The sequence below is a fragment of the Pongo pygmaeus genome, chromosome 3 (assembly GCF_028885625.2).
Source record: "Pongo pygmaeus isolate AG05252 chromosome 3, NHGRI_mPonPyg2-v2.0_pri, whole genome shotgun sequence".
NCBI lineage: Eukaryota > Metazoa > Chordata > Mammalia > Primates > Hominidae > Pongo > Pongo pygmaeus.
Genome location: NC_072376.2, coordinates 95,252,441 through 95,265,354, shown reverse-complemented (window position 1 = coordinate 95,265,354; position 12,914 = coordinate 95,252,441). Strand labels below are relative to the sequence as shown.

The 12,914-nt window shown below is 37.8% G+C and overlaps 1 protein-coding gene across 6 annotated transcripts in view; it reads left to right on the top strand.

Moving 5' to 3' along the window:
• The window catches only part of LIN54 (lin-54 DREAM MuvB core complex component), an 88,942-nt gene that overhangs the window by 60,741 nt on the left and 15,287 nt on the right, over nt 1-12,914 (top strand). For all 6 annotated transcript variants that reach the window (XM_054486300.2, XM_063663832.1, XM_054486296.2 and 3 more), the window contains one exon: nt 7,540-7,756. In XM_054486300.2, coding sequence (XP_054342275.1) covers nt 7,540-7,756 — 217 coding nt within the window. The remainder of the gene's footprint in view (nt 1-7,539; nt 7,757-12,914) is intronic.

Here is a 12,914-nt window from a genome sequence, read left to right as displayed (position 1 = left end):
ACTTATCAATATACGATTTGCTAATGTTTTCTCCCATTCTGTGGGTTGCCTTTTTACTCTGTTGATAGTGTTTTCTGATGCACAAAATTTAAAAATTTTTATGATATCCGTTTCTCTATTTTTCTTTGATTGTCTGCACCTTTGGTGTTGTATCCAAGAAATCACTGCCAGACCCAATGTTGTGAAGCTTTGCCCTGTGTTTTCTTCTAAGAGTTTTTTTTAGTTTTAGCTTTTACATTTTGGTCATGGATCTCTTTTGAGTTCATTTGTGTATAATTTGTTAGGTAGGTGAGGGTCCAACTTCACTGTTTTGCACATAGATATTCAGTTTTCCCAGCACCATTTGTTGAAAAGTATGTATTTTCCCTGTTGAACTATCTCAGCACCCTTGTTGAAAATCATGTGATCATAAATGGGATTTTTTTTTTCCTTAGGGCTCTCTATTCTGTTCTGTTGGTCTATATATTTTAATACCAGCTGTGGTTTTACTTTTTAGGTTAAATCTTAAATCCATTTGTAATTTGTTAAAAGGAATGAGGCATAGGGATCAGCTTTTTTCTTCAGATCATGTAGCTAATCCACATTATATATAGATTTTTAAAAATGTATTCCTTTGATCTTTAGCACTCTGTTCCTAGGCTAATCCCATACTATTTTATTTTCCCTATCTTGATAAATATGTTTTAATCCTTAGTAGGGCTGGTTTCTGGTCCTGATACCTTATAGTTTGTCTAATTTTGCTTCATATCATCATTGGACTCCTTCTGTGGCTGCTACCATGGATACTAATACACCACATGTAAATTACTCATCCATGTCACTATAACTCATAGCTATGAATAAAACAAGTTGGATTAATATCCATGGAAAAATAGCAAATGAATGCCTTATACTTCTTTTGTAATATTTCACCAGTCAATACATCAGTGCTGAATGTTCTCGTGCATCTCAAGGTTCACTGTCATTGGTCATGTAATACATTTAATATTTATCTTTTCTTACTTTATCATTTGTCTCTTTTAGCTTGAAAGTATTTTAAAGCTTGCAAATTTGTTCCCTGCTAGGTTTATTTATTTTAATAACCTACAATTTGGGAATCAGGGTAACGTAATCATAGCTTTTCCATGATGATAAGCTCTATAAATATTGTCACAAATTTTTAAAAACTATATTAATATGTATTTATACAAATTCAGTGTTTTTGGATATTGGTTAAGCCATATCTCTGTATTTTCATATCTACATATCTACAAATATGTATCAAAATCACCAAGTAAAAGAGAATATTCATTTGTGAGGACAAAAGAAGAATGTTTTATTCCTCCTTTTCTTTTAGGTAAGTCTGCAATTTTAAGTAAGGACTTTTGGCGTTTAGTAATAGGAAACTAATGATCCAAGAAATTATCTTAAATATATAATTATATTAATCTGTAAAAAGAAATGGCTTAGGAAATAGTATAAATAGAAATGTCTTGCAAGTCTGTCCGCGTTTTTGAGGGCAGTCGCTTATATATGTTAAACATAGCTATTTTGAATCTATATTAAGATATTTGCTTTTTAGCCTAACTCTTAAAGATGTTATTCAGGAAATAGAGATAACTCCAAATGAAGATTTTTACTGAATGCACATGAACTGTTTTATGTAATGGGTGTATTTTCAGAGAGATGTTCACATGTAGTTCTTTGCAGGCCACTGTAATTGAAGAAAGGGGCCAATTTGTGAATTCTCTCAAGCAATGAAATGTGTAAAATCCTTCTGTCTTTTTCAGTTTTTAAGTAGTAACTTATATGTTACTTAGTTTTCTAGATGCTAAGAAATGTGGTTTAATAAGTGGTTGCTAAGGGTTAGGGCTGGGGAGAGAGTGTTACTATAAAGCATAGTGCAAGGGAGATTGGGGTGATGGAAGAATTTTATATATCTTCATGGTGGTGTTGATTACATGAATCTGTACAAGTGATAACATTACATGGACTAACACATCAAAAAAGTGTGCTTAAAAACTGGTGAAATTGGAATATGATCTGTAGTTTAGTTAATAGTTTTGTGCTGGCTGGGCGCTGTGGCTCACACCTGTAATCCCAGCACTTTGGGAGGCCAAGGCAGACGGATCACCTGAGGTTAGAAGTTCAAGACCAGCCTGGCCAACATGGTGAAACCCCACCTCTACTAAAGATACAAAAAAAAAATTAGTTAGGTGTGGTGGTGGGCGCCTGTAATCCCAGCTACTTGGGAGGCTGAGGCAGGAGAATTGCTTTAGCTGGGAAGGCGGAGGCTTCAGTGAGCCGAGATTGCACCATTGTACTCTAGCCTGGATGACAAGAGTGAGACTCCGTCTAAAAAAAAAAAACAACAAACCAGTTTTGTGCCAATTGTCAATTTCCTGGTTTTAATAATGTCTAATGGTTAGTAAGATTTTATTCTGTTCGGGGAAGGACATATCAGAACTCTGTTAGTTTTATACCTTCTTGTGAGTCTAAAACTATTATAAAGTAAAGGTCTTTAAAATGCAGTGGATACTTCTATTTAATATACTAACTAATACTTTTATGTGTCTTAGAGGCAGATGTGTGACTTTAGTTCTTAGAGTTCTTGAGGACGGGATGTTATTTGCGTTTATTCAATCATTTAATTACTGTTATGCATCTAGAGTAGGAGGCAGTATAATGTTTTGGTTAAGCAAATAGTCTTTTGAGTTAGATCTGTTTCATATCCTTTCTCTGCTACTTTTTAGTTATGTAACCTTGAAGAATTTACTTAATCTCTCTGAGCTTCTCTATCTAAATTGGGCATTGCTGATAATCTGTTTCAATAATGATCATAGGAATAGTGACTCACATTTACTGAACATGCACTATGTGACATGTTATTATTTGCACTTTGTATAATTTAACTCATTTAATCCTCACAATTCTATGAGAAAGGTACCATTTTCACATTTTCAGAAGTTTAGTCACTTAACCAATATCACATAAGTAGGAAATGGAGATGCCTAGATTAAAACCCCAGCAGTCTAGATTTTCTGTTTTTGACGATACAGAACTAGCTTGTTGTACTAACCCTTCCACCAAGAATAACTAAAAAGCAGAATGAAATATATTTCACTTTGGGAGGCTGAGGCAGGAGGATCACTTGAGGCCAAGAGGTTGAGCCCAGCCTGGGCAACACAGTGAGACTTGGTCTCTACAAAAAATAAAAATAAAAATAGGCAGGCAAGATGGTGGGCACATAGTCTAGCTACTTGGGAGGCTGAGGCAGGAGGATCGCTTGAGCCCAGGAGTTTGAGGCTGCAGTGAGCTATGATCATGCCACTGCACTCCAGTCTGGGTGACAGGCTGCATGTGGACGTTCTGTTGTACCTGTACCATTTGTTGAAAAGACTATCCTTTCTTCATTGAATTGCTTCTGGTGCATTGTCAGAGGTGAGCTGATTGCATTGGGTGTGGTCTGTTTTTATGTTCTCCTGTTAGTCATTTTCAGTCTTTGCCAATCTGATTAAAAGCTCTCATATACCAGCCTGGCCAACATGGTGAAACCCCATCTCTACTAAAAACACAAAAATTAGCCAGGTGTGATGGCACACGCCTGTAATCCTAGCTACTTGGGAGGCTGAGGTGGGAGAATCGTTTGAACTGGGGAAGTGGAGGTTGCAGTGAGCTGAGATTGCACCACTGCACTTCAGCCTTGTTTTGGTGATTAAATGATACTGCATCCAGCCGAAATTGGGCTTTTGAACCGTATATAAAAATCAACTCAAAATGAATAAAAGACCTAAATGTAAGACCTGAAACTATAAAACTTCTAGAAGAGAACATAGAAGAAAGGTTCCTGGATATTGGTCTTGGAAATGTTTTTTTTTGATATCAGACCAAAAGCTCAGGCTACAAAAGCTAAAATAGAGGCCAGGCATGGTGGCTCACACCTGTAATCCCAGCACTTTGGGAGGCTGAGGCAGGTGGATCACTTGAGGTCAGAAGTTAAAGACCAGCCTGGCCAACATGGCGAAACCTCATCTCTACTAAAAATATAAAAATTAGCCAGTTGTGGTGGCACACTCCTGTAATCCCAGCTACTTGGGAGGCTGAGGTAGGAGAATCGCTTGAACCTGGGAGGCAGAGGTTGCAGCAAGCCAAGATCATGCCACTGCACTCCAGCCTGGGTGATAAAGTGAGACTCCATCTGGAAAAAAAAAAAAAAAGGCAAAAATAAATGGACTGCATTAAACAAAAAATCTCCTACACAGCAAAGGAAATGATAAAATGAAATGGCAGCCTATGGATTGAGGAAAAAACATTTGCAAACCATATATCTGATAAGAGGTTAAAATCTACAATTTATAAAAAACTCAGGCTGGGTGCAGTGGCTAATGCCTGTAATCCCAGCACTTTGGGAAGCTGAGGGAGGCCGATCACTTGGGGTCAGGAGTTCGAGACCAGCCTGGCCAACACGGTGAAACCCCGTCTCTATTCAAAATACAAAAATTAGCTGGGCATGGTGGCGTGTGCCTGTATTCCCAGCTACTTGGGAGGCTGAGGCAGGAGAATCACGTGAACTCAGGAGACAGAGGTTGCAATGAGTGGAGATGGCGCCACTGCATTCTAGCTTGGGCGACCGAGTGAAACTCCATCTCAACAACAACAACAACAACAACAACAGCAACAAAAGAACTCATACAGCTTAATAGTAGAAAAACAACCCAATTAAAAAATACGCAAAGTACCCGAACAGACATTTCTGCAAAGGTGCAAAAATGGCCAACAGACATATGAAAATGTATTCAACATCATTAATCATCAGGGAAATGGAAAATGAGAGCCACTATGAGATGCCACTTCACACCCATTAGGATGGCTATTATCAAAAGTTAACATAATAAATGTTGGTGAGGATGTACAGAAAACGGAACCCTTGTATATTGATTGTGGGAATGTAGATTGGTGCAGCCATTATGGAAAACAGTGTGGAGGTTTCTAAAGAAATTGAAAATAGAACTACCACATGACCCAGCAATCCCTCTTCTGGGAATATGTTCAGAAGAAATGAGATCACCACCTCGTGAGGATATCTGCACTTCCATGTTTATTATGGCACTATTCACAATAACCAGGATATGAAAACAACCTGTTGGCAGATGAATGAGTAAAGAAACTGTAGTATATATATAAAATAAAATATTATTCAACCTTGAAAAATAAGATCCTGCCATTTGCCACAACATGGATGAATCTGGTGGGCATTATGCCAAGAGAAACAAAGAAAAATATTGTGTGATCTCACTTATATGTGGAATCTGGAAAAAAATGGTCAAATATACAGAGATAGAAAATAAAACTGGTTACTGGGTGGGGGTAGCAGAGGAACTAGGTCAGAGGATGTAGAATAATAGATATGTAGGATGAACAAGTGTAGAAATCTAATATACAGTGTGAGGACTATAAGTAACAAAATTGTACAGTATTTGGTATTCCTGCTAAATAAATAGATTTTAACTGCCCTTGCCACAAAAACAAAATGGACAACTATGCAAGATGATGTATATATTGATTTGCTTCATTATAGTAACATTTATGTATATTTTGCTATATGTATCCCATACATCATGTGATATACCTTAAATATACACAATCAAATGTACTTTTAGAAGAGCAATAGAAAAATGTATACTAACAAACTTAATTAAACCAACCCCTGTACTATGCCATGCCATAACTACCTCATAGTGTGGTTGTTAGATCAGATAATCTTCTATAGAATTTTTAGTACTGTCCTCCATGCATATTAAGTACCCAATAAATGTAACTATTATGTTTCAAGCACCTTGTTTCCTAATGTACTTAGTGTTTTTCCCCCATTTTGAGCAGATATAGTAAGGACTATCTATGTCTTTTGCACCATTGTATGTACTTGTCTCGTAGGTTGCTTGATTTTTCAGTAGCTTCCATATTTATACATTTAATCATGTTTCTTATGCTTTCTGTTTTCATTTAATTCACTGCTATGGCTGCTGTTATATCTTATTTTGAATCTGGTTTTTGCTTATGATAATATGTGAATTATTTTATGCAGAAGTAATGTCTTTTATAATGTTTCTGAACTAAATGGCATTATTTTTGTTTTCTCCTGGACTTTTATGATAAAAGTATGTAGAATTCTTGTTTCATAAATTGTTATCCATATAGTGAATACAGATTTCCTCCATCATACATCAGTTGTCTTTTAGCATGAGAGCTTTTTATAGAGTAGGTGAGGATGTAATTATTTATAAAATAATACTATATATCTGGTTAGAGAATCTTTGATCCTTTGCATTGTATGACAGTGTGTTGTACATTGGTTAAACAGCAGTTAGGGACTTCTCAAAAGACTATTGTGTTCTGCTCTGCCTAAGATGTTTCATTTAGCTTTTGGGGAATTCCCATTGCCTTTTGTCGGACCAAAGAAAAGGATTAATATCAGTCTTTAATTTTAAAAATAATTAAATCATTTTAATCAATTAAAATGATTGTGGCTCCCACCTGTAATCCCTACCCTTTGGGAAGCTGAGGTAGGAGGATTGCTTGAGCCCAGGAGTTCAAGACCAGCCTGGGCAGCAAAGTGAGACCCTCTCTCTACCACACACACACACACACACACACACACACACACACACAAAATTAACTGGGCGTGGTACCTGTGGTCCTACCTGCTCAGGAGGCTGAGGCAGAAGGATGGCTTGAGCCCAGGAGGTCGAGGCTGCAGTGAGCCGTTATTGCACTACTGCATTCCAGCCTGGGTGACAGAATGAGACCCTGTCTTAAAAAAAAAAAAAAAATTTATATATATATATATTTTTTTGACTCAGGGAATACAAAACTAGTTTCCCTAGACAAACAAAATTGGTAATTTTGGACTGAATTTGGCCTCCTGCCCATATGCTAGTGGGTACTTTTATACCTAGGGAGTATTATGCCTTTCAGAATTTACTAAACTTAGTAAGGGTATCAGGTAGGCTTTTCTTTTGGGAAAAAGCAGCACTTTGGGGGGCTGAGGCAGGTGGATCACCTGAGGTCAGGAGTTCAAGACCAGTCTGACCAATATGGTGAAACCCCGTATCTACTAAAAATACAAAACATACAGAATGTGGGAATATAAAATTTGCTGTAGTTATTTTGGTGGGTAGCAATAATGCCAACTATCTGTATCATCTTTTCTCTATATGGGGCTTAATTCTGGGAATTTTAAAATAATTATTTTCTTATAAATTTTACCTGATATTAACAAACTTGTGTAAGTACTTGCAAATTAAGTAATAATTTCTTCATAGCAAGTCATCTGAAATGGACTACCAAGGAAGTTAACTACTAGAGATGGAAGGTAGAATTCATTAATTTTGGTTTTATTTCTGTAATTATTACCATTTTTTCATTTCTCTTTGAACAGGTTGTTCCTTTCAGCAGCTTTTGATGCAATACAGGAGCATACTTTACAACTTGAGCAATTGTTAAAAATAGTAGGAAAGTTACATCCCAGATTAATGACAGCCATGTTGTATTGTTTAATAGGCAGTGAAATCAACTGTGCAGACCATCACTGTTGGAGGAGTGAGCACATCACAGTTTAAGACAATTATTCCTCTGGCAACTGCTCCCAATGTCCAGCAGATTCAAGTGCCTGGAAGCAAGTTTCATTATGTCCGACTTGTTACTGCCACATCAGCCAGTAGCTCAACCCAGCCAGTTAGTCAGAATCCCAGTACAAACACTCAGCCTCTTCAGCAAGGTTAGTAACCATTTTTTAAAAACAGTAATTCATGCTTTTAACATGATTAAAGAACATTTGTCCATTTCTTGCTGAAATCCTGATGAAGAGTGGCATTTCAACTGAGTTTGAGCCAGTAACTGGTGCAGAAGGCAATGAAATAGAATGATAGTTGTGCATAACTGTAGTATTCTTTCTGCTAGATGTTGGTACACAGTGTGGTATTATACCAGATAATAGTAATTATTTGTTAATTCGTGGTTAGCCATTTTATTGCTGGTTTTAAAACCTGCCATTTATGCCAGTGGGATACATTTAGGTGGAACCGTATTATGTATTTTATTTGCTAAACTATAAAGCCCCTTGATAGGGTTTGGGTCAGTTGAAATGACAAATAGGCAAGGTATAAGTAAGTAAGAACTTAATGTCACTTTTACCTTTTACTTATTTTGAATCTATAATTGCTACTAAAAAAGTGATTAAAAGGCCAGGCACGGTGGCTCACAGCTGTAATCCCAGCACTTCAGGAGGCTGAGGCAGGTGGATCACTTGAGGTCAGGAGTTCAAGACCAGCCTGACCAATATGGTGAAACCCTGTCTCAACTAAAAATACAAAAATTAGCCGGGTGTGGTGGTGTGCGCCTGTAGTCCCAGCTACTCGGGAGGCTGAGACTGGAGAATTGCTCGAAACTGGGAGATGGAGGTTGCAGTGAGCTGAGATCATGCCACTGCACACCAGTCTGGGCGACAGAGCGAGATTCCATCTCAAAAAAAAAAAGTGATTAAAATGTTTTATTTTGCTTAGTTGTATTTTCCCTAAGGGATATTCCTGTTTGTTGTCCTTCTATTTTCTATGTTTGTGTTTAACCCTTCTTACCACCTGATATACATCCATAGACACATAAATGACCTTTTTCACATTTATCTACTTTTCTAAAAATTGAGAGATATGAAAGGATCAGGATAGTTTATAGTTTAGGGCTTACGTGTTTCCTTGTTTTATATTCTGACAACGTCAAGAAGCAGTTGATGGCAATTAAGTGATGTATTGTTTATGAAAAGTAAATAGAAGAATTAAAGACTAGTTGGTTACTCTTTGATTTTTATTAAGAGATCAGAGGGTAGATCAGGCGCTGTGGCTCACTCCTGTAATCCCAGCACTTTGGGAGGCCAAGGATCATCTGAGGTCAGGAGTTCGTGACCAGTCTGGCCAACATGGTGAAACCCCGTCTCTACTAAAAATACAAAAATTAGCTGGGTGTGATGGCGCGTGCCTGTGATCCTAGCTACCTAGGAGGCTGAGGCAGGAGAATTGCTTGAACCTGGGTGGCGGGGGTTGCCACGAACCGAGATTGCGCCACTGCACTCCAGCCTGGGCAACAGAGCGAGACTCCTTCTCAAAAAAAACAAAACATAACAAAAAAGAGATCAGAGGGTAGTCTGAAGGTTGTGAATTATCTGGATTGATTGTTCACAGTTACAGTTGGAACTCCTTGTTCTACCTTTTTCCTTTTCTTACTGCTATACTTGAGTAGTCTAAAATTAAAAATTAAAAAAAAGATCAGAGATTTGGAGCTACCTGTTGCTGATAGGTGGTTCACCTGAGGGAACCTACAGAAGAATAAAACCTATTTATTTCTCTTTCAAATTGCTGAAGGGAGAAAACAGTAAGCAGTATTTTAGTATATATCTTATTAAATTAGACACAGCAAGCAGTTATATTTTCTAATTCTTTTTAGAAAAGATTTTGGAATAAAGTCATTATCATAATCTTAATGAGGGGAAAAATGAAAAAACCACATTGTTGACTAAGGGAGTCAAATTTTATATTCTCTCAATACTTAAACTTAGCAGGGTACTGAGAGAAGTGCTGTAAGTCCAATCCACTTAGGTAGTATGATGATAATGATAGAAAGCAGTCATTACATATAATTGGTTGTATTTTATGTGTGTGTTTGTATGTGTATAATAGTATGCTGAGAATCCATATAATGGATTAAACCTAATTAGTGTTAACATTAATTTATTGATTAGCAAGAGTATGCCTTTAGTATAAGGAAGATCCAGGGAGAGTGGAGGAATGGGATGGACATTTCAAAATAGAGTATTGGCTGGGCATGGTGGTGCACACCGTAATCCCAGCACTTTGGGAGGCCGAATCACTTGAGGTTGGGAGTTTGAGACCAGCCCTGCCAACATGGTGAAACCCTGTCTCTACTGAAAAAATACAAAAATTAGTTGGGCGTGGTGGCACACACCTGTAATCCCAGCTACTTGAGAGGCTGAGGCAGGAGAATCACTTGAACCCGGGAGGCAGAGGTTGCAGTAAGCTGAGATCGCACCACTACACTCCAACCTGGGCGACAGAGCAAGACTCTGTCTCAAAAAATAAATAAATAAATAAAAAATAAATTCAGTATTGACTGGTGCCTTCTTTTCCAGCTTTATGTCTGTCTTTCTGCCTGTCTCTACTTCTCTTTTTCTCCTTGCCACCTGGCAATCCTTCACCACTCTTCTGCTTCCCTTCTGCTTCCTTTTTTGCTTTCTACCTCGAACATTGCCTCTCTGTTCTCCCCTATATCTCTCTGCCTTCTTCACCTCACTCTATACCCTCTTCCCACCCAGCCACATACATATACTGCCCATGTTATTTCCCTTATATCCATCTATATTTTTCTCTTTTTGTCTCTCTCTCCTGTCCCATAAAAGATCTGGAGATATATAATATATATTATTTCACAGGAATAACAAGTTAAATACAATTTTTATTAAAGTTACACTAAATAGTTGCTCTAGTTCATCAAATATTAATGTCTCTTTATGAGGAATTTACTTAAATGCCAAAGGGGCTTATCTTGTACATTTTCCCCTGAAAGTTGCACAAGAACTAATGTTCAAAGGCTCCAGCATGTTAATCGTTGGTTCACTGGTAGGCAGAATAGTAGAGGGACTCAGGAAAGTGCTTGGTTAGCCTTTTCAGAATACAACCTATCATCTCGGTGAGGGAGGAAACCAATTTAAGAAGTTAAAAAGCCTCAAACACTTGGAGGTATGGTTTCTGAAGTTTGGAAGGAGGCTATTCTAAAGGATTGTTCAGAGTTCCTGCCAAAGACTAAAAACTACACAATTATGCCAGCTTCTATGAAAACTGAAGTAGTAGTTAGTAATGTGTGCTAAGGTAAGGAGGACGAGAAATGCAGACGGTTGACCTAGTTACGTAACATCCCCTTCCCTAGGTATTTTATAGTATTCTGTTTTGTGACCACTTGCTTTTACATTTTCTTCATTCCCCAGCTTCAGTTAAAAACTCAGCATGCAAGTGTCACACCTATGTAAATTTGAGTTTCTAAGTTTTCTTTACCGGGCCAGGGAGGGAGGGAGGGTGTGTGTGTGTGTGTGTGCACACACATTTGTGCATGTGTATGAGGAAAAGGCAGGGATAGTCCCCATTTAATGTGATGGAAGGCAGGTCACTCTCCTTCCCAGTTATTTCTCAGGACCACCAGGAAGTTTTTGGATTCCACTGGTCATTGCTCTCACTTCAGAATCACTGCACTGTGCTCATGGAACAGCGACTGTCATCTCTCCCAGGAGCAGGTGGTGGAGGGAGTCCACTCTCCTGTGTCCCAAGCAGGAATTGAGGCTCTCCTTTTAATTCCTTCTAGCATTGCTGAGACCAATCTACAATGGTTATTATAATCTTGCTAATGCTTCAGTATAAATGAGGAAAATTCAAACAGAACAGGAACAACTTCAAACTGGGTATCAGATGTCACACTGCTCCGGTATTTCATACAGGAAAAGAGTCATACACTCTTTTTGTATAACAACCTTACTGAGATGTAATTCACGTATACCATAAAGTTCACCCTTTCAAAGCATACAATTCACTGGTTTTTAGTATATTCACAAAATTGTGCAACCATCACCACTAATCATATATTCTCTCTAGACATCTCCTGCTCTCCCTCCTTCGCCCTAGTTTGTCACCTTGCTGCAGTGGGCTGCTGCCTCTTAAATCAGAGTGCCTACTCTAAGATTCTCTTCTAGGACTCTCAGCTTTTTTGTCTTTAGCCATCATCCTTCCAGTCCCCACCAAAAGTAAAAAAAAAAAAAAAAAAAACTGCTGATATCATAGTAGCCTTTCTATCTAAGGAAATTTATTCTTTTTCATTTTGTTCAGAATTCCCTCAACCTCTCTTTCAGACCAGGCTCCAGGCCTTACTTTTACATCAATGAAACCTGAAGAGATGTCATTTCTATCTTCATAAATCTGCTTTTAACAGTGGAAATGGCAGTAGGCAGTTTTTAAAATTGCACTTCTTATTGGTCCAAATGTGTTATGTCTAGTGCCAATGTCTTTCCTGAATTTCATCCCAGTATTTCTCCATGTCAAGTTTCATCCTCCCTTGAAAACAGCTCATCCTTGAGTTTTTCGTTCTAATAACTGTCATTTTCCTGGTCACTTGAAAGCTCTGCAGTGACTTACGTTTTCTTCGCTTATACCTACAGTTCCTACCATTCAGTGGTTGGTAGGTCATGGTCCTTTCACCTACACCAGGTCTCTTGGATTTGCTCTCTCTTTTTTATTCCCATTGCTGTCACTCCAGATCAGACCGTCATTTTTTTGCACTCTTCTGACTTGTCTCTTGCAACTCCATTCTGTTTTATGCACTGCTGCCAAATACAATTAATTTTTCTTTTATTTCAATATAATTTCTGTATTTAAAAGTCTCTAGAAACTTCTCATTGTGTACTGAATTAAAAATACAGATTAAATATAGAGTCCTACCCTAACATTCAAGGTCCTCCATAAATGTCTGCAATCTGCCTTTTTGCCTGTATTTGTCTACGTTAATCCCAGGTATTAGCCAGACTGGTTTGTTCACCAACATTTGTGAATATGCTTTGCAGCTTCCCAAGATTAAGCTTCCACTTCTCATGCTTCTGTCTCTGTGTGAGATGCCCTTCTCCAGTCTGTGTGCCCTCCATACGGCCAGCCTATTGATTGGGGCCCATCTCAATCCTGTGTCCTCCGTGTGCTTTTTCTATATTTCCATCCTCTGCCAACTATATATATATATATATATATATATATATATATATATATATATATCCTCTTTCCTCTAAACTCCCACAGCTCTTCATGTATCTTCTTTAATAATATTTATCTTATTTG